Here is a 25590-nt window from a genome sequence, read left to right on the forward strand (position 1 = left end):
CACATCAAAGTATTTTTGTTGCATTTTCTGTCGATATACAGACTTGTCCTTGTTGATGATGAGGGTGATGACTGTGGTGTTGACTGCAAACTTCAGGAGTTTGACATATTCGAAAATATGCTCAATATTGCGACTGGAGCAAATAATAATAATAATGAAGAAGAAGAACGAAGAAGAAGATATTTATTGTCCCCAGGGGGCAATTTGGTTTGCAACAGTGCAACAAAATCAAACACAATAAAACGATCAAGCTGCACAGAAACCAACATACAATAGATGGTACATGGAGTTCAATCTCACAGCTGATTTAAGGCCCATCTTGCCCCTGCCACATCTCTCAAATTCCTCATAATTTGTGGACCACTGGCAGCAGGATCGTCCGGTTTGAATTTTTGGGGAGAAAAACTCGTTTGGCAGCAGGGTGAAGAATGCGAAGGGGAGTGTTTGTGAAGGCGGGGTTGCAGTGGATCGGTAGAGTATAAAAAAGGCAAAGTCCAAAAGGTTTGCATCAGTGTCCGAGTGCACTGGTGCAGAAATCCTCTCAGACTGGCCAGAACAACGCGCTGTGTGTGCCGCGCAAACATGGCACCGGCCCTCCATACATTGGCGATCATACTTGCATCTGTCTTTCTGCAAGGTGCATCATCGGCTCAGTTCAACGACACGTAAGTAGAGTCAGTCTTGACCCAACTGATCCACAATTTTCCATCAGTACAAAGGGATGTTTATCAGCGTTTTCTGAATAATTTTTGGGCTTTGTATCAAGGGGCCACTCAGAATGTGTTGTATGTAGTAAAGTTTGTGTTCTCTCCACCCGTGTAGCATCTTTGTTGTGACCGTGAGCTCCCAGGTGAGAGGAGGGATGCAGGAAACGCTTTGCGCCCTCATCAATGAGCCCACAGAGCCCGTTGTGTTGAGTGTCACCCTGCACATGGGCTCTCGCAGCACCCTCATCATGAAGCAAGCAGTCACACAGGACTATTACGACTGTCTGAACTTTCAGGTACGTTAGTCATCAAACAAGTATATCTATCTATCCAACCATCCTTTTCTTGACCTATAAAGGTGATCATTATTTTATTGTACAAGGAGCCGTTCATCTGTTTATTGATCCTACCCTTCTTCAATCTGTTTTCTGTCTGTGTCGTTCTTGGCACGTAGGTCCCACTAGTGCGCACTCGTACTGTGGCAACCCTGAATGTCACTGTGAAAGGGGAGAGTGGCACCATGTACAAAAAGACCAAAATCCTCATTATGACCCCTGCTTTCGTCCACATTGTCCAGACTGATAAACCCATCTACAAACCTGGACAGACCGGTAAGTATCACCACAATCAATCTATTGAGAGTTGAGAGAGAGTGTTTTGGGGTAAAACAGGAATGTTGGCTCAATTAAACCTCAAAATGAGACAATGAACCAAGCTGTGAGAAAGTTGCTATCTCCTCTTAGCTGGCTGAGGTCCACTCTGCTTCTGTTTACTCGGCTTGTGCCCAGTTGGTGGCAAATGTAGAATGGGCATTTTGTTATTTTCTGAAGGTGGATATTTCACCATAGTGTCAGTAAAGCTCCTGAAACCCAAGGTCAGCTCATGAGTGTCCATGTGATTGATGTGAGCCTACGGCAAATGAGCTGCTCACCTCATCAGTCAAACCCTCTGTCTGTGATTGGTTGGTTTTCCTCAGGCACTGTTCTTGTTGCAAATCAAATTAGAGGCACAAGATGGGGTATGTTCGAACATACTTGCAAGTGGCAAATATGTTTAAATGTACTTGCAACTGCATTTGAACATACTTGTAGGCTAAATGCTAAAAACAAAGCATTTTTTTCCCGTAATGCCACTGGGTATTGACTTGCACATGCGCATACCTAGTAAGGGGAAAAAATGCTTTCCTTTTTTTTCTTTAGCATCTACATTTGAACATACTTGCAAATACTTTCAAACATATTTGAAATACATTTAAACAAGTTTGAAAACACGTTCAAATGTGTTTTTCATTCAAAAATTTTGGTCCACATTGGGAGTTCCACACTTCCATAGATGTGGTCCATAAAATCTCAAGAACCATTTTTGAAACCTAACAGAAAAGGAAAACTAAACTCTTTCTGTTTGTTTAATCTGATATTTCGACTGTATGTAATGCATTTAAAGCAATGCTTGAAACTTTTTTTAAAAGACTTATTTCACTGCAATCCTTTACAGTGCAGTTTCGAATTGTTTCCATGGATTCCAGTTTCATCCCTGTGGACCGACTGGTAAGTTTTTAATTATCTTTAAAGATACTCCACCATGTTTGTCTCAGTTTGAAAAAGAAAGAATGCAAGAAATCAAATGAGACAATATGAGTCAGGACCAAATGTGCAAAAGCCAACTGACAGTTTGTCATTATAATAAGCATGCTGTAAAAATGTATGTGTCACATCTATTTGAGAAGAGTTTGACTTGTCTATTTGTTCTTTTTCAGTACACAGTGGTGGAGCTTCAGGTAAGAATCCCACAATGGCGCAAATACAACTTTCTACCTGTGTTGTCTATAAAAATACCAAAAGAAAGAAAACTCCACCCAAGCACACATTTAAACTGCGCTTCATGCTAGACTTGAAAATAGAGCCCGTTATGATCACTTGAGTGGCTGAGAGCCACAATGAAAACATTTGAAATATAATATAGTGGGTGTGTTGCTTTAAGAGGGACTTCAATGGATCATTGTATGAATCTCAGAAGAATCGTACGTGCGTATGTTCTAATCATGTTCTCAACTCATGAACACTATTAGCAATTTGACACAAAGTGGCAATAAAATGTAAACTTTTTATTTCAGTTAGACATTCATCAAAGCTGGAGTTCTTACTGATCAAGTGCCACAAAAAGTTTAACAAAATAAAGAAAAAGTCCCGTTCAGGTTGTGTGGTGATGGTTCCTTGCAACTATTACTAGAGTCAATAAGCACACTTGTGTTTTGTGTCTGTCTTCGTGTAGGATCCCAATTCAAATCGAATTGCTCAGTGGTTGGATAAATTTGTCAACGCTGGAATCCTCGATCTTTCGCATCCGATTATTCCCGAGGCAGCGCAAGGAACCTATGTAATTACTGCCACCACGGACAAAGGAGAGACAATCTCCCACAGCTTTGAAATCAAGGAATATGGTCTGCTATAGTTGCTATAAAAATGTTGCACTTGTTTCACATTTATTTTTGTTCATTTATACTTATTTGTATTACTTTTTAGTTTTGCCCAAATTTGAGGTAACTGTTCAACTCCCAAGTGTGATTTCAATCCTGGATGAGGAGGTCACGCTGAAGATTTGTGGAAAGTAAGTGTTTTGGTCCCACTTTGCCTCCTCATGACTTTTTGTAAAAAGAAAAAAAAAACTACATGGAGATATTAATACTTAAGCAATAAAAACAATTGTACATAAAGTGTCTTGCAAATGGTCTGAAACTCTGTTTCACTATTTCAATGCAATTCCTTTCATTTCAGCAAACATGATGATGAAGAAAGATGAAAATGTCTGAAATAAACTTTTGCTTTTCCGTGCAGATACACTTACGGAAAAACAGTTGTTGGCTCAGTCAAGGCGGTGTTTTGTAGGACTGCAATTCGCTATTTTTGGCGTTCTCCAATGGAGTCAAACATCTGCAAGACATATCAACTGAAAGTGAGTCGGCAATAATAAACCACTATTGTCTGTTCCTTCATGCAAGCTATGAACTGCAATTAGTCTAAAAGTGACACTCTTCCAGACCGATGGCAGTGGCTGTGCTACACAAATGGTGAGCATGGACGAGTTTGCCCTCAACAAGTATATGTATGACGATAATTTTGTGGTGGAAGCTGAACTGGAGGAGTATGGCACAGGTAAGCTGGCGAAAAGTTTTGCTCACCATCATGTTACCTGTATGACTTGATGCCTGGTTGTAATTTATAATCATTTCGTTCCCATTTAGGGGTGACCCTGCAAGGCACAGGGCGGGCACGCTTCAGTGCCGTTATCAGAACCGTCACTTTTGAAGATGTACCTCAAGCGTACAGGCCTGGCATCCCATTTTCGGGAAAGGTAGGCACTCTTTTTTTTCCTCTTTTTTTATGTTGTGTAAACCAAGATAAAACCATATCCAACCAATTAGACTAAGGACAAATTGCACTTCAAAGCGGTTGAAGTCCAGTCCAGTGACGTTTGGACTGTCCTTGTAATCGATTTGAATGACAGCAATCGCAATTTAACTGAAGCGTCATCTTTAAAAGGTTTGCTGTCTGCGGCTTGCTTCTTGTTTATTGAAGGAGGATTTTCAATGGCTGTTGAAATAGTTAAATGTTAAAATAGCTCAATTCCTTAATACCACATTCTGAGAAACCTCTTGGGTGAAAATTTCAACTTCAATAGTGGTGTTGTGTTTTTGCAATTTTACTGGCTTATATGTATATGATATTATTGGGGTCAGTACTACTGAAATGCTTAGCTGTTCAAATTAGATTTTAAAATTTTCAAACTTGCATAGAAGTTATGTTGCAAGGACTTTAATTATTAGATTCTAAATTATTATTGGGAGTCTATAGAGGAGCAAGTTGGTAAAAGAAAGGAAGTTAAGATAGTGGCACTCTAGATGCTGCTTTTTGTGTTAGTTCATCAAGGTTACCTGCTATTTAGTAGCCATGATGCGCACAAGAAGTCAAAGTACTAACTAGTCCCAACCATACCACACCACTAATACGAGATTGTTGACATGTATGATGTGGACAAATTTATTTTTACTCTTTTAAGGTTTGTCCATCCAAAATCTAACATTTTGTCCTCATTCATCTTGTTTGCAGGTGAAAATGACTGGTCCAGACAAAAAACCTGTGGCTAATGAGCCTGTGTACTTATTCAACCCGCACTCAATCACCTTAAAACTAACCACAAACACAGAAGGCGTGGCCTCATTTTCACTGGACACCAACAACTGGAAGGACAATGTGAATCTTGAGGTTTGTGACTACAATGTCGTTTATTTTAGGCCAGTGTGGTGAATAATAGACAATAATAATAATAATAGCACTCCCGCTTCGCAGTTACATCTGATTTTGTGATCAACAGACAATAAATTAATATTAAGACATTAGTGCAATCTACAGTTCAATTAAAAACAAATATGCTGGTTGAACTCACCATGCTTGAAGTTTTAGGTAAAGATTGGATTTTTTTGTGGCCCTATTACTCTGCAGTTAAATCTGATTTTGTGATCGACAGACAAGAAGATAATACATTAGTGCAATCCACAGTACAGTTAAATTGAGGACAATTATACTTGTTGCAACGAGAAGACAGTGAGTTAGATTGCATATTGCATCCAAGACATCTTGCTGTACCTGGCAAACTCACTTTAGTCTGTGGCAGTGTTACTGAATTCACTGGCCTTCTTTATTTATTTAATTTATTTATTTTACTTTTATAACCAATAAAAAGAAATACCTTCAAAAGAAGTAATCCATTCAGGCAAATTCCACGCTTTTATCTTCTTCATAAAGTTAGCCATCTTTTAGAAAGGAATACAAACATATTTAGGATGAACTTTCTCACTAGTACTGACACAAAGCAAACTAGCTAGCGTTACACTTCTTCACAATTAATAAACGTTGCCATAAACGACCTTGCAATTTGATGTCCAGTGCCCACCAATAATTTCTGGACTTAAGCTTCATCACGCATCTTTTGAGAGCTGTAGTCGATCTGTACCCCACGTTAACCGCCACAGAGTTACTCGCTTACACCAACTCGCGCCCCACCCCGCTGCTAGAGACGTCGAACGAGCGTGTTCACAACATAGTTCAAGTGACGATTAGTTCGTGTTCACCCAAAATAAGAAAACTATCATTCATTTAATTCCTTCGGATAGCGCACTGGCCGGCCAAACACTCTTCCTCCTACGAGCTTCATGGCCTCGACGTTCGCCGTCGCCAAGCAGACACTTTGGGCGGGCTAACTAGCGTGAAAGTAGATAATACAGCTAGCCTAAAATAAAATACTTTATCGTATATTAATGTAAAATGTGGTGTACTTACTGCTTCACGTCACTATTAGCAACAGCCGGCAAGCCCAAGTTAAGAGAAAAGCTGGGGGAGATTAAATGGCGACTTCCAAATGCAAACCTTGAAGACGGGGGGCGTATTTCAACCCAATAACTGGTGTAAATGTAAACATATGTTCCTGATCAAACTGACCTCAACAGCCTATACCAGTAGTTGGGTTAAGAGATCAATGCATTTTATTTTATGTTGTGGGTGGAGCATCTCTGACCTAGCAGATGGTTTAATAACCTATGGTCACGACCCACAGCTCGTAACCATAGGTGAGGGCAGGAACGTAGATCGACCGGTAAATCGAGAGCTTTGCCTTGACTGACTGCTAAACAGTTAAAGCTAACGCTCATTTGCGATTTCGCCTCATTACACAACGACCACGTGACTGGACCGATCTTAAATTCAAAGTGGCAACTGTCTTAGAATTTCACCATTGTCTTTTTTGTGTTACCAGGCCAAGTCCCAGCTGGTTGGTGACAATGTGCATTTTCCAGAGATTCGAAAACCAGAGTACTGGAATGCCTACCATTACGTTTCTGAGTTCTACTCCAAGAGTAATAGTTTTTTGAAGCTCATGCCGGTCAGCGGGAACATCGCCTGTAACAAAGGTGCCACGGTACGAGCTCGGTACATCATCCAGGGAAAGGAGCTCAAAAAGGGACAGGAGACCTTAAACTTTTACTACTTGGTGAGTCCAGTTGATCTCAGCATTGGCAACTTCAGTTTGAACTAGAAATGTTAGCACTGTGTAAGAAGCAGACTGAATAATATACAACTTTAAAATGTCTGTGTGGGTACAGTCACACTTGACTTTGATCATACGTGTACTTCTTAGGTGGTGTCCAAAGGAGCACTTGTGCAGCATGGCAGTATCCCAGTGGCTGTTAGAATGGGTACAGGTAATATGATTTAAATTTTACTCATATAAATGTGCTTGCATGTGTTGATTCTTCCCACATTTAACAGATGTGTGGAAGTTTCATCAGAGACTCACAGTTCGCATTATCCAAACTTTTTACTTCAAGGACCGCATACAGAAAATATAAAGAATGCAAGGACCACCTTAAAATTATTCGACATACATTTATTAAACAGGCTAAAACCAATCCATAAAGAAATTATATATTGCTGTGATTCACAAAATGAAATATTAGTACCATTAGTGGTGGCTGGGCTCCCTCTGGTGGTATGCAAAAGAATCATTTCCCAAGTAAAGTTCAGTTGTATTTAACTTTTTAGTACAATCCATTCTTGAAACAGAATTGCCTTTTTATATATATATATTGTTTTTTAACCATTATCAACAATAACTTTTCATTATTTATTATTATTATTATTATTGTATTTTTGTTCTAGTTGTAAATAGGTAACTGATTTGCTTGGTTAAGTCTATTGCTTGGTTGTGTTTAATTGTCAAAACTATTAAGAATAACCAGTTTGTCCCTGCTTCAATTAATTTCATTCTACATTTAAACATTTTGTTCTTACCTCTGTCAGAGAAAAAGGGAGAGGTGACCATACCCCTCCATCAAGTGATGGACCTGGCACCCTTTGCACAGGTTGTAGTTTACACTGTGTTGCTTGGCGGCGAGGCTGTGGCGGACAGCCAGGACTTCCCCATCCAGCTCTGTCTCAAGAACAAGGTTGTAACTAGTGATTTTCAAATAAACCTGGATTTGTCGCCACTGACCCCCTGCTGTCTTCTGTGCAGGTTTCTGTTCAGTTCTCGTCCCTCCAGGAGCTTCCAGCAGAGAAAACCACATTGAAACTCCAAGCTCAGCCTGGCTCTTTGTGCTCTCTTAGAGCCATTGACCAGAGCGTCCTGTTGCTGCAGGCAGAGAAGGAACTCACCGTTGACTATGTAAGATAAGTTGAACTTTACACCAAACTAAGTAAAAATATCCAATATTCCAACCAGTGTTCCAATGTGCCACCCGACCTGAGATTGACCTGCAAAAAATGTTGCTCCACAAAGAAAACTGATATGCAAAACTGCTCCACAAAGAAAAGAAAATATATTTTGAGTTTTGATTTAATATTGTGTTTAACTGTGTGTAGGTGTACAATCAGCTGCCTGTGCAGAGGTTGTCAGGATACCCGTATGATATTGATGAGTTTGGACCATATCCATATCCATGCTTTCCTGGCCCCGGACCATTCGGTGAAGAGGAGATATTGCTGCCACGGAGGAGCCGGCGCTCACTTTATTATGGACCAGTCACTCAGAAGGATGATGTTTTCAGCATCTTTAAAGTAAGGCTTTGGACTTGACTTTTACTGCTTGAAGCACTGTGACATTGAAGGGTATTTTATTCATTCATTATAAAGTAAAAGACTGTAAAATAAGTAAGGCCTTTTTGTTATGAAAGTGATGTTTTTTTGGGATAACCCTGCGTCACCTTTTGTGTAATGCTATAGTTATTTTTTGTGTGTTGTGTGTTTAAAATTGACAAGTTTTGCACTTTTGTTAGCATCATTCTTATTTACAGTGGGTGGAAGATGGAGATTTTTGCCCAACTCAACTCACTTTTAGTTATAATTTTAGTTTTAAACAACCATTGCTGCATACAAAGTGATATCGGAGCAACAATCAGACACACAGTTAATAAATTAATGATGTAAAAAACAACAACAACAAAAAACAACAGTAAACAACGAGTCTCATGCAATCAAAAGCCATAGAATAAAATTGTGTTTTAAGGAGTTTTAATTCATTGGTTAATCAATAAGTGTTTATTTCTAACTAAGATGTTTGTGCAATTTTGTTCTGTTTCCAAGTGCGCAAACTATCTCCATCAAGGCATTATTTACAGAGATGAATGTTTTGCGACAAATGTATCTTTCTATTTCAGGAGATTGGGGTCAAGCTTGTGACAAATTCTGATGTGAAGAAACCCTTCGACTGCCAATATAGAGATCCAATTATCTTTGCGGGTAGGTCTGCTGCAATAGATATGTTAGTTCTTCAATATACTGTATAGCTGCTTGCAGATTTCTCATTTGAGCTGAATGATTTCTTGTTTACGAATTCCACCTCTATAGCATGGCATCTGAAGGCTACCATCACCATGTATTATTAATGAATTTTATTTTTCTAGAGAGCTGGAAATACTCAGCTTTGCTTTTTTTAATTCCTTCAACCGAGGAAATGAAAAGCTAACATTTTCCAGTACTGTAGGAAAAAGTGAAAGAAGTGGAAAACAGGAGATTACTGCATTTCAATTTATCAATGACATTGTCCTCTGTTGATCCAAAAGTAACTGTGTTGAGGTAATTTTTTCTGTCTTCATACAAGGTGGCGCAGGCGGTGGCGAGGGTCCCATAATCTTCAATGCGGCGCAGGCTTCTGGTGCTGGAGATGAAATTGATGACGAGAAGGAGGAAACCGTGAGGACATTCTTCCCCGAAACATGGATCTGGGACCTAGTTTCTGTTGGGTAAGCATGCTAAAGTGGCAGAAAATCAAAACGTTATTCAAATATTAAATTTCTAAGTGTTTTTTGAGCTCAAGCAACCTGTTAATTTGCCTGCTGTGCTTGCGCGTGTATAGCGCCACGGGTACAGTGAATGTGATGAAGACGGTCCCAGACACCATCACCAAGTGGGCCGCTGGAGCTTTCTGCGTCTCCTCTATGGGCTTTGGTGTGGCGCCCACCACTGCGCTGACGGCCTTCCAGCCCTTCTTCGTCAGTCTCACGCTGCCCTACTCTGTCATCCGTGGGGAAGCGTTTACTCTAAAAGCCACCGTCTTCAACTATCTCTCCAAGTGCATCATGGTAAATATCAGTGAGACATGAAAGAAGTAACATGTAGCACCTGGTTGTCATGGGACCCGTTAAACCTGTTGAAAATCACATTCCTGATTCCGGCAATATGTCTGCAGGTGAAAGTTACACTGGCTCAGTCTGACACGTATACCTCCAGAAACTGTGACAACTGCCAATACAGCATGTGTCTGTGCAGTGAAGAGAGCAAAACATTCTCTTGGATTGTCACTCCAACTACCCTTGGTAAGAATGACAACATCACTTCAAATTATTTTTGCCTTCTTCATCCCATTTTGAATATTATGTTCTTCAATAAATCAAACATGAGGTATTTTACCATTTGAATTTACAGTCTTTATTTCATTCTGTCATCACTTAATGTTTTGGCATTTGTTATAAGCTCTCAAAAGGAAATTTAGTTAACACTCTGCTGTATATAAGACTGATCATATTTGAACGTCATGACAGCGAATAAGGCTGGCATTTGGGTGAAACAGTGAAATTATGTGGAGTTGAGGGAAATAAACCCTAAAATAATTGATTCCGGAAAGCTGTTGACTGTAAATTTGTGGAAGGCTAGACTGAAGACGCATGCCTTAATGTGACCTCTGAATAAGACTGTTTGTTTGCACACATGCAGGCAAGGTCGATGTGAAGGTGAGCGCCGAGGCCCTGAAGACCAACTTGCGGTGTGGCAATGAGATGGTTTCTGTCCCTGACGTGGGCCGTATTGACACTGTGGTCCGCAGCCTGCTGGTGGAGGTCAGTGCCTGTCAGATGCAACATACCGTACACGACTTGGTTGACATGACATCAGCAGATGGGATTTTCATTTCAAACAGTGTATGTGGAGTGAAATGAAAGCGATTGTCAGGGAACGTGACTGACAGAGGTCACCTTAGAAAATGTCACATTTTCTATTTGCAGTATTAAAGTGAGCTTTTAGTTTACGGGGTCCTAAATCCTCTTCAAAATTTGTTGCATCTACCTCATCATTGTTGTGCTATGTTCAAGTTATTTTTTTTCCAGGTCCATACTGTGTTCCGTTGTAGAGGAGAACAGTTTGGACTTTGTTTATCCCCTACCAGCTTCCTCAATTCTCTTTTTTTTCCCCCCCATCTAAAAAACTCGGACAGTAATCAGTGGACCACCTGGCTTCCCATTCTTTCACCACTCTGTTTGTCATGATTTTGTTTGTGTTTCTCGGATGGATTGTGACTGTGAAGACAAATTCCTTGTGTGTTTTTACTCCTCGCAGTACCCCTAAACCTTGGCCTTGATTGTCAGTTTTCAAGCCGTATAAACAAAATGCATAATTGCGTTCTAAACAAGGTCCCAGAAGGCTTTTCAGCCTTTTGAGGAACCGTGAATCACATCTGATATGTATTGGGGGGGTCTCTGACTTGATGTTTTGTGTTATTCATTCCAGTTGAACATTTTGCGTGTTGGTTTCTCTTGCAGGCTGAAGGAACACCTCAGTCCGTCAGTCACAACGCGCTCCTCTGTCCTGCAGGTACGTTTTTACATCTCAAACTTCTCAAAATCTTGCTGGACACTCTCTTTCTTTTCACTTGACAGTTTGATGGATTCATATTGTTTTTTCTTAACATTATTAAAATTAGTTTCACTATGTTTTATTATTATATATATATATATTTTTATTTTTTATTTTTTTTTTTACAAATAAACATAAGTACATGAATGTAATGTTTTTAAAGTGGAGGTGTTAAATGGTGTGAATTCTCGTGTTGGAGATGGATTCTTTCAGGTCCGATAAGACTACATTGTGGGTATTTCATACAAAAGCATAACCGGGCAGGTTGTGTCGAAAGTAAACGATCACAATCACTCACTTTTTGCACACTTTCTGTTGCCAGATGGACCAGAGGAAAAGAAAATCTCTCTTGTGTTGCCAAAGAAGTTTGTTGCTGGATCTGTCAGAGCAACTGTCTCTGTGCTTGGTAAAAAAAACAAAAAAACACTCAGACTTAATTTCCTCTTCATCGAACCCTCCCTAATGAGATTATTTTCCTGTAGGTGACCTGATGGGCCGAGCCATGAAGAACCTGGACAAACTTCTGGCAATGCCATATGGCTGTGGCGAGCAGAACATGTTGAAATTTGCTCCCAACATCTTCATTCTCAACTACCTGAAAAGCACAGGTCAACTGACTGATGAGATTCTGGAGAAGGCGACGCGCTTCCTCGAAAGCGGTGAGTCGTCATTCGCAACATTGAAGAGGGGCTCACAACATAAGACTATCAAAAAGGGATTAAGAAAACAATATTGTCTTCATCAAAACTGGTGGACAGGTTAGATAACAGAATTTAGTTAGTAGTTCTTAACCTGGGATCGATTGAACGCCAGGGGTTTGATGAGTTAGTCTCAGGGGTACGGCGGAGGTCAAATCAAAACCTGACTCATGTGATTCATGATGATACGACCCGCTTGGCCATCATTGGCTGCAGGTGATCACGCTACATTGCTTGGCCCATCTGGGCTGCAGGGAATTTGGTGCGCTCAGTAGTCGACTAGTGACTATTGTGATGGTACGTCGTGTGGTTTCTTTATTATTGTAATCCCTCCATACTAACTATGTCGAGCAAAAAAAGAAAGCGGTAGGATGAATATGTGCAATATAAATTCATATGTATAACGGAACTTATGGTGTTCCACAGGGTTCAATTCTGGGGCCTCTGCTGTTTTCATTGCATGAATGTGCAAATACATGCAAAATGTACCTCATCACATCACCGTAGCTTACAGTAAAAATATAAAATAGACTAACCTTGTTCACATTTTTGATGAACACTTAAGTCTATGACGCTACTCTATTTTCATTTTGGTCATGATAGTGGTACTTTTTGGAGCTAAGCATTGTTTTAGGTGGTTGATGCTTGTAAAATACTTGTGCCCGCAGAGTTTTAATTTGCATAAACCCTGCCCCCATTGCCTTTAAAAGGGTATCTGTTTGGTGCATCTCACCTAAAACATTCATAGAAAAAAACTAATTAAAAGCAGAGAATGAACAAACACTGCACAAGTTGTTAAAATAGAAAGTAAGGAATAAATATCACACAGCAAGGAGGCATTTGTAGTTGATAAAGTTCGAGAAATTAGGATTGGCAGTAACATATCGAGCCTCGGATTAATGTGAGTGGCACGATGGATTTTCCGGTTGCTCGGCACGAACTCACACAATCTGTTTGTTGAGTGACTGACAACTGTCAACATACAGACAGTGGCGGCTATTCGCGTACAGTACAGACAACACTTATTAAAAATGAGTAATGTCTGTTTTAGGACATTACTCATTAGCAAATTCCTGTTTGACGTTATTATGGTTAAACGTATTGCACGTGTGTGTTCCAGGATACCAAAGGGAGCTCACCTACAAGCATGACGATGGCTCCTACAGCGCGTTCGGGAAGAGCGATAAGTCTGGCAACACCTGGTCAGTAGGAAAGCATTGGCAGAAATCAGTGACGGTGCTTTGTGGCATTTGGGGGGGATGAACCCTCAGTTGTGGAAACAGTTTTAACTTAAGTAATGTGAAGATGAAAACTGCAATACAAGAAAATGTTGAAATGCTGGGCAGTTTGGCACTTTGTAGTATGTTCAATGGGGTCACTGTTTGTGGAACCACGGACTCAAGCGTCCAATCACAAATTAATATTTGCTACAAAAAATTTGACAAAAAACCTTGAATGTGTTCATGAAGTAATGTAGGACTGTAATGAACAAATAACAACAACAATAATAATAGCTTACAACTGTCAAGTGAGACAAGGAAGTGTTTCCAAAGTGTCTGTTCCTCTCTCTCAAGGCTGACCACCTTTGTGATGAAGTCATTTGGCGGAGCAAAGCCTTACATCTTTGTAGATCCCAAACACATTCAAGATGCCAAGAAGTGGTTGTACTCAAAGCAGGGGCGTGACGGCTGCATCACATCTGTGGGCAAACTCTTCCACAATGGCATGAAGGTGACGACGACAGTTTATGTAGATGTTTTCGCTGAAATCTACCATGTATGTCACAATTTGCTCAATTTCATATTTTTCAGTCCACACATGAAGGTGGTATTTATTTATTTATTTGACCAGTTTGTGTTGTATTGTGTTGCGTTGAGAATGGTTTGCTGTCTTTAATGATGCAATATTACCAGATGAACAAAGGTGCCTTTTTGGGTTCCCTGTCTTGGCTATTTTATTGTTACAGGACAAAAATAAAAAGCATAGAATGATATATGAATGCATGTTTTAATGTGCCATCAGGGAGGAGTGAGTGACGACGTGTCCCTGACAGCTTACATCGTTGCCGCCCTGTTAGAACTGGACTCCGACATTAACGTGAGTCAAACGTCTTTCCCATTTTGCAAACAGTAGACCGCCATCCTCATGTGTTGCCGTGCTTCACTGGATCTTCATTTTCAAATTCACCTACCAAGTTAAATTAACTGTACAAGCAAGAATTTCTTTTTTGTGAGCTCCCCATGACAGCAAATGTTTGGAAGGAAGCCGTTTAGACTTTGGTGGATCCCAATACATTTTGTGAGTTCACCTTGAGACTTTCGGATCCCTTCAATGTGTGCACCGGTTTTGTGACAGGATCCTGTGATCCAGAGCGCTCTGGGCTGTCTGAAGGAGGCAGCCGGCCAGAGGGACAACTTGTACACCACAGCGCTGATGTCCTACACCTTCACCCTGGCGAGGGACGAGGAAATGAGGAGCAAACTCATCACCTACTTGCACCAGCAGTCCATAGCGATGGGTACCTCAGAACATTACTCACAGGACACCATCTTGGATCACTTTCAAATATGGTTTTGTTTTTTTCCCCATGAATTTCGCTCTAACAGTATCAATCAAAGCTGAGTTTTCTGAACTAATCTGTAGTCGTCATGACTTGTTGGTTAACGCAATGTTGAAGAACAGAATGTTTACCAGTGCTTTCTTGTGGCAGATGGAACCCGCCACTGGAAACGAGAGGGGACGTCTGGCACAGGACTTGATTCTGTGGCGGTGGAGATGACCTCCTATGTGATGCTGGCACTGCTCTCCGGGCCTGCCATGCAAGGTTTCGGGCTGGACTATGTCTCTGGCATCGTGCGCTGGCTCACGCAGCAGCAAAATTCGTACGGAGGCTTCTCTTCTACACAGGTAGGCAAAGCTTCGAGCAGCAGTTTGGAGAAGGTTCTCCCATCTGGGCAGACTTACTGACTGTGTGCTCCTCAGGACACTGTGGTGGCTCTCCAGGCGCTGGCGAAATACGCTGCTGCCACTTACAGCGTGGGGGGCAGGACTAGAGTGACGGTGACGTCGCTGGGAGGTGTGAACAAGGTGTTCATAGTGGACCAGCGCAATCGGCTCCTGTACCAGGAGGAGAACCTGAGCGATGTCCCCGGAGAATACACCATTGCAGCCGAGGGGCGGAGCTGTGTTCTGGCACAGGTACCATGTGTTACTTGGCAACCTTATGCATGCAATTCAGTTCCCAACCGGATTCACGCTTTTTAAGAGCATTTTGTCATTGCATTAATGATCGCATTTTTTTTAGTACATTACCTGCAGTAATCTGATTCCTACTCCACGCCTGATTTTGATTGTCTATCTTCAACATCAGAAGTGTTAAGAGCGCATGTTTGTCCTGTCCTTCCAGATCTCCATGCATTACAATATCCCCCCTCCTGCCGACTTTTCCGTCTTTGATATCGTCGCTAACACCGCATCAAAGTGCAACCCCAGCAAGACGGAGATCATCCTCTCCATCCAAGCCCGGTACGTGTGTGCGCGTGCCCTCGAAAGCATTTGGAGCACAATTTTCTAGAATTCATTCACGTTGTGTCCCATATGGTTCATCATAATAACATCTTATATTTCATGTAATGGTGCGGTTTTGAGTTTGATTAAACACAATTATTAACAGGGGACTGAAGACATTTTATATCCACACGAGCTTCTGGTCAACAATTCATTGATTTGATATTTTCTTTCAACTATTAGTAGTAATCTTTCTGCTCCTGTTTATCTTGATTATGTAAATCATTTTATTGATGGGGACCTTGTGGGGGGTGAGGTGGTGCTGAGTACCTACCCCTAAAAATTTCTGTCTTGAATATGTTAAACATTTCCAAGAGAGTTGCAAAGAAACAGTTTTGTGTTTGCAGGTACCAGGGCAGGAGAGAGGAGACGAACATGGTCATCATGAACATCAAACTCCTGTCTGGACACATTTTGGCTAAAAGATCTCTGGAATTGGTGAGTTCATTTTTTTCCCTTTTCCCTCAAATATTTGTGTCACCTGTTGTCGTTTGAACTGCGCTGATGGCCGTTTACTGTGTGATGCTCTAGTTAAACAGCGAACCCTCAGTGAAGCGTGTGGAACTGGATGAAGGTTATGTCAACATCTACTTGGACGGGGTATGAACTTTATTTATTCTTCCTGTAAAACCATTCTTTCTGGTCCCCGATATTAGGATGCAAAAAAATATATATAATAAATATGATTGTGTACGGATGAGCGCTCAAACCGCCGATGCATCACATACATATCCGGTTTATATCCACATATGCAAGAGGCCTGGGTTGTATTCAAAAACAAAAAATATATTTTTTTTCCGAAAATGCTTTGTTTCAGTTTAGTTTGTATTTGTTTTAGTATTCTGTTTTTGTTGTTGTTGGATGCAATATTAAAACAAATAAATAAATAAGTCCTACTCTAAAGGGGAGGGGGGCACACAGCAGCAAAATTAAAACCATCATGGATATGGGTCATTATGCAGATAATAATGTAAACGTGTTTTTCTTCTGTACTGAATGTTCCAGACGCTATCTTCTGATAAGAACACAGTTTTTGTTTTTGAAGCTGCAAGAACACGAGTCATGCTTTGCAATACTATATGAGTAAATATGGGATAACTAATGTACATTTATTCTAACAGGTACTTTAACCCCACAACAGAAGCGCAAACCCCTTCAGTGCCGTGTGCTTTGTGTTTGCAGCTGAAGAGAGGTGAGGCAGTGGATTACAAAATGACACTGGAGCAGGATGTGCCTGTCGAGAACCTGAAAGCAGCTGTGGTCAAAGTGTACGACTACTACCAGCCAAGTAAGATCCTCTTCTGTTACAATCGTGTCCATGTCCGCCATATTTGATCTTTACCCTGTACTGCTGCCAAACTTGAATTTCCCCTCTCTGGATCACTTAAGGATAACCTCATTTTATTTGCAGGTGATGTGGCTGCGACAGAGTACACATCCCCCTGTGCAAAGAGTAAGTCACATGGATCAGGTTTATCGTCTGACATTGTGAGCGTGTATGGTTGTTGCGATTGACGGGCGACCAGTTCAGGGTATACCCTGCCTACTGCCCATGCACAGCTGGGATAGGCTCCAGCGCCTCGTGAGGTGCCAGTTTCACAGATTAACAAATGATTTGTATTGTGTCCTCTAGGAGTTGTTTTGAAAGATGAACAATTTGGAAGACTCCGAGCATCACGTACCTAACCTGTAAGATTCCACTCTAATTTAAAACTGAATTTCAATCCAATTAAATGGTAGTACAAGTTAAAACTTAAAAGCGAATCATTCATCAGGGGATTATTTTGGGTTAGGGTTAAGCAATACAGACTGGGTGACAATTGTGTTGTAATATGTATTTTAATAGAAAGTATGTTTTTTTTACAGGTGACGTTACCAACAAGCTTTAAATGAACATCGAGGAGACTACCCAGATTCACCTGGAAGACTATAGATGTTCATCAAACTTATAGACGTGTGTCTTTTTCTTTGCTTTGGTGTTTTGATTTTAAGGGAATCCCTGCGATTGCAAATAATGTTATTTTCTTCTGTTTTCTTTTGAAATTTTGAATTCACTTATTAGTTATTGCTGCCTCACCTTAACACTGGAAATCTGGCAAACAGACCATGCTCTGTTACAGTTTAATATGATTGGCACATCCATGTTTTTAACTCAAAGTGGAGGATGATACAAGCTGCCAATAACTGTATAAAAACACAATCTCGAGGGGGGGAAATGAGTGCTATGTGTGTACGGGTGTACCGTCTACCTTTCTTTCATGTAGGTACAATTCATCACTGCAGTACCATACAATTTGAACTGTAACAGTCATGAAATAAAATGAACAATAAAGAAAATAATGCTATTGTAGTGTTTCATTTCAATAGTATACTTCCATCCAGGCACCTTCTTTAATACAATATAATTTTTCAATATAGATAACATCAGCATATTATATATCAACAGACAGGATTTAAAAGCCTTGCCATGGTCAACTTTGATATTAAGGTCTCATTGACAACATTAGAAACACATTAACAGGATTAATTTAAAAACATCTTAAAGTAAAGAAATTAGTAGTTTTCTAAAGTAAACATAAGGGAAAAATTATTGAAGGATGTTTAGAAGACCTTTAGAAAAACAATATTCTTAACCTGGATTTAACAGCATAGACACTCGAGGCTGACTTCACTTCTGCTGGCAGCTGTGACTTGCACAGAGGTTTTGGGGGGCAAGTGCTCCGGATGAATGAATTTGATGCTGTTGTACGGATTCTGCACCAATTGAGTCAAACAAAATCTGAAGCAGGCCACCACCTTGGAGTTGTTGCCATGGAAGTTTCGGCATCAACCAACCGGGCCTGGTTTGGTAACCTGGCATTAGCCAGATTGATAATTGTGATTCACTCAAGGTAGTCTTGTCATGTTTAGGTTCTGTGTGGTTAGGTTTTTGTTTGTTTTTTGGGTGTTGTCGTTTTCTTTTGTCTGTGGTTAGTGTTTATGTTATTTGTTCCTTGTCTCTCCCCTTGTCTCGTCATGTGTAACCACGTCCACCTGTGTATGTGTGTCTGCCCTCAGCCACTTGTGTCTCGTTCAGGTGTCTCTTGTTGAGTCAATCAGTGTGGGTGTATTTAGGCCCCGTCAACAACAATGGTGGAGAGTGGCGTCGTAGTCGTTTTGTGCAACCTCCTTAGCTTGCTTATGCTTTTACAGCAAACTATTTTGTGTGATGTTGTTGTACTTGAATCACCCGCCATTGTCACTTCTACTGTGCAATTACAGTCTTTGGGGGTATGTCTCGATCAGTTTTGCGCAGCAGTAGGCTGAAATGTTTGCCCATTTCTCCTTGCAAAACACCTCCAGCTCAGCTAGGTTAGATGTAGAGTGTTTGTGAACTGCAATCTCAAGATCTCTCCACAGATTTTCTATTGGATTTAGATCAGGACTTTGACTGGGCCACTCTAGTACATTGATGCCTTTTTTTTCTCCACCATTCCATTATCGCTTTAGCTGTATGCTTTGGGTCATTGTCTTGCTACAAGGTGAGCTTTCGTCCCTGTCTCAGGTCTATTGCAGACCCCAACAGTTTCTCTTCCAAGATCGCCCAGTATTTGGCACCAACCATCTTTCCTTCTACTTGCATCCATGTGCCTGCAGAAGACAAGCACCACCAGAGCATGATGCTCCCACCACCGTGTTTGATAGTGGGGATGGTGTATTGAGACTGATGAGCAGTGTTGTTCTTACACCAAGCATAGCGTTTGAAATGTAGGCCAAAAAGTTCAATTTTGGTCTCATCTGACCACAGCAACTTCTTCCACTTGTCACTTTGTCCGCGGTGTCTCCTACATGGCTCCTGGCAAACTGCAGACGTGACTTCTTGTGGCTCGCTTTTAGAATTGGCTTTCTTCTTGCCACCCTTCCATACAGGCCAGATTTGTGCAGTCCTTGGCAGATGGTTGTTCTATGGAAAGGCTCCCCTACCTCTGCTGTGGATCTTTGCAGTTCATTTAGAGCAGAGGTGGTCAAACTCGGCCTTCAAAGTCCGAATTCCTGCAGGTTTTGGAAGTCTCCCTCTTCCAACACAAGCTGATTCCAATGAACAGGATAGTTATCAGGCTTGTGCAGGGCTTGCGGATGAGGTGATCATATATCAGCTGTGTTGGAGAAGGGAAACATCCAAAACCTGCAGGACTCCGGCCCTCGAGGACCGAGTTTAAAACCCCTGATTTTGAGTAGTCAAAGGCCTCATGGGTACTGTTGGAAATCATTTCTCTGATTTCTGCGTGTTCAAATAAATTCAAAGTTGAAATCTGTGAACAAGTTTGCCAGCTTTATTTCAGATTCTGAAAGCCACTTGGAGTTACTGCTCAATCATGCAGCTCACCCACAAATGTGTTCTTCTCAAAGTTCATGCATGCATATATACACAAAACGTTCCCACCCCCTTCATTGACAAAGAAGTACCTTTTGGTCTATCAGAACATGTGACATTTCCTGTCAAAACAAGTCTACACACCCCCTCTCCTTATCTTAAACACTTCCTCAAGGATGTGGGCAAACACCTTGCCCCCGCCACCTCCCTGCACCAGGGACCCCCCATAAAACCCCACACAGAGCACAGCCCCCGAGGAAGAGACTGTGCCCCCCCTTTGATCTTGTCCTGTCAGCAGAGTGAAATACAATCAGGCCATCTCCCATTGAGTTCTTTCAGTCCTTAACAGATGTGAGGTAAATTATTGGCTTCCTAGATAAACTATTGAACTCTGTAGCAGCTTCGCACCAGAGATTCCCGCATATATGCCCTTTAGATTCCGACACCCCTTATTCAGATTAAGTCAGACACCTCACTTCCTTAGGGGGAAAACAGACCACATTCTACTAACATATGGGAACAGTTTTACATATCTAACTAAAATCAAAAACACTTTGAAGAATATATATTGAAACAGAAAAGCAATGTTAATAATCCAACATTCCCTCATTTGAACTATGCTATAGTTCAACACATTAGATATTGTTTTTAAAGGAAAATGCCAGCGGCATCCTCATCCCCCTCATTCGAAGCAACAGGAGACATCCATTGATTAGCAACAGCTACCATCATATGAGACGACTTATTTTGTACATCCTGTTTCTCAATCGCAGTGGTAATAAGTCTTTGGCAAAGTGAACGAATACATGGAATAAAACAACATCCACAAATCGTTAATAACGCAGTGAAAACAGCCGCAGATATCAAAATTGAGGAAATCAAAGCTTTATAACGGCCAAACACATTCATCCAATTATCCCATACAGAAGTATCTACACCGGATTGCTCTTTCATTTTCTTATTGAGTGTTCGCAGCCCTTCAATTGCAATTGTCAGACTTCCATCTGGAGCAGTATTGTTAGGAATAAAAGTGCAACACTGATCTCCAAACATTGAGCAAACTCCGCCCTTTTCTGCCAGTAACATATCTAGTGCAATTCGATTTTGGAATGTCATCAAAGATGTGGCGGCTAACTGGCCGCGTACAGCCTCAAAGCCAGACTGAGTCCAATTTCCTAGCCTTTGTACATTATAATGTATATAATTAATTCTATCTACATTTTTGTTTATGGTGCACCACCAGCAAATTACAGATTCGAATCCTGAGAGTACTTGATCAGTTAATTTGTATTCATCTGGCACACCTCTTGGTACTCCAATTGCATCAATGTAGGTGGGAACATTCTGCTCTTGCCAAGACTGTCGTTTGGTCCTCTGAAAAGAAGGAGGTTTTGGTTCCCAATTATCAATCATTTGTAACAGGTTATCAATAGAGATGGGGTAGATTTGTACTGGCATGAGAAGGGTTATGAGGGCACAATATCCTTTTGTATTTAAAGGCAACTTATCAAATATTCTGTTATCACCGCACCACCAGTATATGTCCGCTCTGGATTTCGGTTGGAACTTCTGTCCCACATCTACTATTGACACGCACTGAGTGATGTGATTTAGTTCCCCCAATTGTTCTCCAGTACCTGTCATTTTAATACATGTAAAATTACCATTTGCAACTGTGTTTGAAAATACTGGTTTAGTTTTCTGCCAATCGACGAGGGGATACACCTTATCCCATTTTGAGCATTTGACATTGGGGACAGCCTTATTCATTAGTTCTATTACACAGTGATCATCTATTTTAGCCGGAATGATTCTCAATAAAGGACGCGGACCTACACATACCACACAGTTGTTTTTATCAGAGGCTCGAGCCGCTTCGTTCGCCAATAATAGCCAATTGTTACTGCCCCCGGAAAATCCTTTTGTAACCCGAAACCTCTCAACTATTCCCTCAGTTGGTACGCTGACCGCCTTCACTCCGCTCTCCATTGTGTAGTTAGTCATTTTTGGCTGTTCTAAATTACTCATTGTTTTATTTACGCATACTAAAATGGGGAAATATGGGTCATGTCCGGAGAACCAGGCCCACAACAGAAATCCAAAACAGGAGGCGTTATCAATTGTTGTGTTAGGCGACCGTAATTTACCTTCTGGAAAAATAAAGTTCATATAGAGTCGCCCCCCCATATTACGCAATGTTATTCTTTTGCTAAAGAAGACTGCCTCCTCACTAGTTCCCGGACGCCAGTATCTTCCATCCTGTGTTGTTATTAGAGCATTCCAATCTCGTTGTACATGACCTGTCAAATACCACCAGTATTTTATCCAATCTTCCCCCTTAGTCTGTCTCCCCCTACCAAATCCCTTTAAGGATTTAATAGGAATTTTAACAGAAGTGTTTGTATTTGGAGCAACTGTCACAGCAATTGATTTATCATAAGTCCAGAATGTGACCCAGGGATTATATGTAGACTTAATACTTCGCTTAATACGATACGTTGTAATTGCGTTCAAAGTTGTGTCAAAAGGCTGACAAAAATACCAAGTCAACATGAGTAGAAAGGTCGCAATACAGCAGAAAGATATGTTTTTCAGCTTTGAAGCCATCTCGTGATAACGTTCTTTGAAGGTCTTTTTTGAATGAAAAGAGTGTCGCAATAGTTCGTCTCTTCTTTAAGAATTTGGGTTAGACTACCCAAATTCTTCGATTTGTCACCTGGGATTATTCTGCCCGAAAAATGTGACTGTTCATGGAATGATTGCCCAAGAAAAGGCACTTGATCTTGATCTTCGTTCAATAAGATTGAATGATGTCCTCAAACGACAGCTCCTGAGCCGGAAACTGGATCATCAGTTGACGTGGCTCCTAGATCGGGACATCCGATGATTGCAGGTTGGATTGTTGAGCCAGCTGGTTTCCCTGCCGGCCTGGTGGATGACAGGTGGTACCAGGTGTCCCCCTTCCTATGCAAGCGCACTGCACAGGACGTTCTCTCGGTTACACGATGTGGGCCTGTCCACCTGGGGAAAGACCATTTTCGCTTAGTTACCTTCAACCACACATATTCACAATCATTTATTTCTAAAGGAGCAACTGGCCACTTTTTTGTTAGCTTAGAGAACGTAGACACTAATTGTTTTAGTACTGGAGGTTCTTCAATGTGTGACTCTTCCAGCGGCACATTTGGAGCTGGAAATGGTCTGTTTTTGTGACCTTCAAATGGAGTCCAGCCTTTAGCTGAGTTTAATGACATTCGCACATTCATTAGTGCAATAGGAAGAGCTTGTAGCCAATTCAAATTTGATGAGGCCAGTGCTTTAGCTAATTTTTCTTTTATGTTTCTATTCATTCTCTCGACCTGTCCTTGAGATTGGGGATGATATACGGACCCAAATGTATGTCTTAGTCCCAATGCTTTTTCTACTTCCTGTAGATGTTTATTTTTGAAATGAGTCCCATTATCTGATCTAATTTTCCTGGGAAACCCATGTGATGGGATGTAATGATTTATCAAATGTTTTACCACAACCTCTGCGGTTTCAGATTTGCATTGATATGCCTCCGGCCATCCGGAAAAGGAGTCCACAATTACCAACAAATATCGGTACCCTTCTACGGGACTGATCATGTCAGTAAAATCCATTGAGATTATTTGTCCCGGGGCAGTCACTTCTGGATCGTGAGTGCCCTGGGGAGGTTTAGATGTAGGCATACTGTTAAATTTATTGCAAACATTGCAGTCCTGCAGTTCACTTTTAACAATTTGTCTCATGTAAGGATGCCACCAATTCTGCAGCCGTCTCATCACTTCTTCTGTACCCACATGGCAAAGTCCATGTGCTTCAGAAATCAGGTTTTTTAATTGCTTCTGTGATGGGATATATTTACCTTGTTTCTGCCATATACCTGCTTCATCCTTTTGTCCTCCTTTTCCCAGCCACACACTCTGTTCTTCTGGACTGGCCTTTTCTTGCCACAGCTTAATTGTTTCCGTAGTTATTTTTTGTCCTAATTCACCTTCACTCACCATCAGTTGTAAGGTTGGGCTGTACCCTGCTGCATGTTTTGCAGCCCTGTCTGCGGAATCATTTCCCACTGACACAAAATCATTAGTTTTTGAATGCCCTTTACACTTAATTATAGCTACTGCTTTAGGCAGAAGCAAAGCTTTTTTTAATTCAAATATGTCCTGATGGTGTTTGATAGGCGTCCCTGAAGCAGTCATAAAGTCATTTCTTTGCCATTCTTTCATGGCTGTGTGTATCACTACATGTGCATACGCCGAGTCAGTGTAAATGTTCACAGTCTTATCTTTTGCTAACTGAAGTGCAGCTATCAAAGCCACTATCTCCGCTCTTTGAGCTGACTGTGGTCCTGTGAGTCTGTCTGCCACTAACAGATCAAAGGATGCTCCAATCATCTGTGTTACCGCAAAACCTGACTGAAGTCCTTCATTGCCCTTAAAACAACAGCCATCAGTAAATAACGTCAAGTCTGAGTCATTTATTGCGGTATCATAAAGATCTTTTCTCAGTGAGATGTCTTCCAGAATTCGTTGAGTGCAGCAGTGGGATTGTCCCTCAATCATGCCATTTGCCATGTTAGCCCCCTCATGTACAAACAAAATGTGAGGTTGTGTTAGAACTGATTCAATCTTTCTCTGTCGTCCCCCTGTCATAGTAAATGCTTGGCTGGTTATGTATTGTACTGTACTATGAGCTGTACGTACTGTCAGCGGATGATGTAGCACAATATGAGATGTTTTCTGAATCAAGCGAGCTAATGCTGAAGCAAAAGCTGCGCACAGCGGGTGACGTTGTTCATATCTTTCCAGAGGTGTCGATGCATAAAGACAAACATGTCTATTACCATCTTCCCCCTTCTGAAAAAGAACAGCTGACACACTGCTGGATTTTTCAGAAACATCAAGGAAGAACATTTTAGTGTAGTCAGGAACTACAAGAGCTGCAGCTGAAGACAAAAATTGTTTCAGCAGAACAAAAGAGTTCTCAGCAGCATGTGTCCAATTTAGAACAAGCGACAGGTTTCTCATTCCCTTTTCATTCACCAATTCTCTTGCGTGCGTGAGTCAGTTCCGCAAAATCCGGAACATGATGTCTGGAAAAGTTACACAGACCCAGAAAAGCCAACAGTTGTTTAACATTTGTCGGTTTAGGATGGTGCAAAATGACATCTTTATGCGACGGAGAAATACCTGTTCCATGCCTCGATATAAGTCGACCCAAGAATGAAACCTGAGGCCGGGCAATCTGAAGTTTGCTTTTGGAGCACTTCAAGCCCACCGAAGCCAGGTGACTCAAAAGGAGCTGTGTAGCTTGAAGGCAGGACTCCTCGGATGGCGCAGCAAGGAGCAGATCATCTACATACTGCACTAAAAGAACATCAGTAGGAAGTTCGAGAGGTGACAGCAATTGCCTAAGAGAAGCATTGAACGCACCAGGAGACAGCACAAAACCCTGAGGAAGCCGGGTGTAGGAATAACATTCATTATTCCACAAAAATGCAAAATACTTCCTCATAGACAAGTCAAGAGGAATGCAAAAAAATGCATTTGCAAGGTCAATGC

The 25590-nt window shown here is 41.2% G+C and overlaps 1 protein-coding gene across 1 annotated transcript; it reads left to right on the top strand.

Moving 5' to 3' along the window:
- The first annotated feature begins 582 nt into the window (after positions 1-582).
- Positions 583-17862, top strand: LOC147170402 (alpha-2-macroglobulin-like protein 1). The gene is made up of 37 exons (XM_086080224.1): positions 583-665; positions 823-1003; positions 1162-1318; positions 2202-2254; positions 2464-2484; positions 2979-3147; positions 3230-3314; positions 3542-3659; positions 3745-3859; positions 3949-4058; positions 4814-4969; positions 6516-6749; positions 6897-6960; positions 7559-7704; positions 7773-7922; positions 8120-8314; positions 8914-9036; positions 9404-9498; positions 9612-9837; positions 9945-10071; positions 10469-10590; positions 11290-11341; positions 11706-11789; positions 11866-12042; positions 13202-13283; positions 13656-13812; positions 14104-14178; positions 14437-14599; positions 14792-14988; positions 15064-15279; positions 15488-15606; positions 15996-16086; positions 16180-16248; positions 16831-16936; positions 17060-17101; positions 17282-17337; positions 17515-17862. The coding sequence occupies exons 1-36, from the start codon at positions 583-585 to the stop codon at positions 17332-17334; spliced, it is 4413 nt and encodes a 1470-aa protein (XP_085936350.1). The 3' UTR covers positions 17335-17337; positions 17515-17862.
- Positions 17863-25590: the final 7728 nt, after the last annotated feature.

This window comes from Leptonotus elevatus, chromosome 7 (genome assembly GCF_054856555.1).
Source record: "Leptonotus elevatus isolate MCC_2025b chromosome 7, RoL_Lele_1.0, whole genome shotgun sequence".
In the NCBI taxonomy this organism is placed as follows: domain Eukaryota; kingdom Metazoa; phylum Chordata; class Actinopteri; order Syngnathiformes; family Syngnathidae; genus Leptonotus; species Leptonotus elevatus.

Excerpts from the sequence above, each read along its gene's own strand:
- LOC147170402 (XM_086080224.1), top strand. The coding sequence starts at position 583 with ATGGCACCGGCCCTCCATACATTGGCGATCATACTTGCATCTGTCTTT. Across the intron at positions 3,660-3,744 it reads GCAAGACATATCAACTGAAA|ACCGATGGCAGTGGCTGTGC; the intron begins GTGAGTCGGCAA and ends ACACTCTTCCAG. Across the intron at positions 13,284-13,655 it reads GATAAGTCTGGCAACACCTG|GCTGACCACCTTTGTGATGA; the intron begins GTCAGTAGGAAA and ends CTCTCTCTCAAG.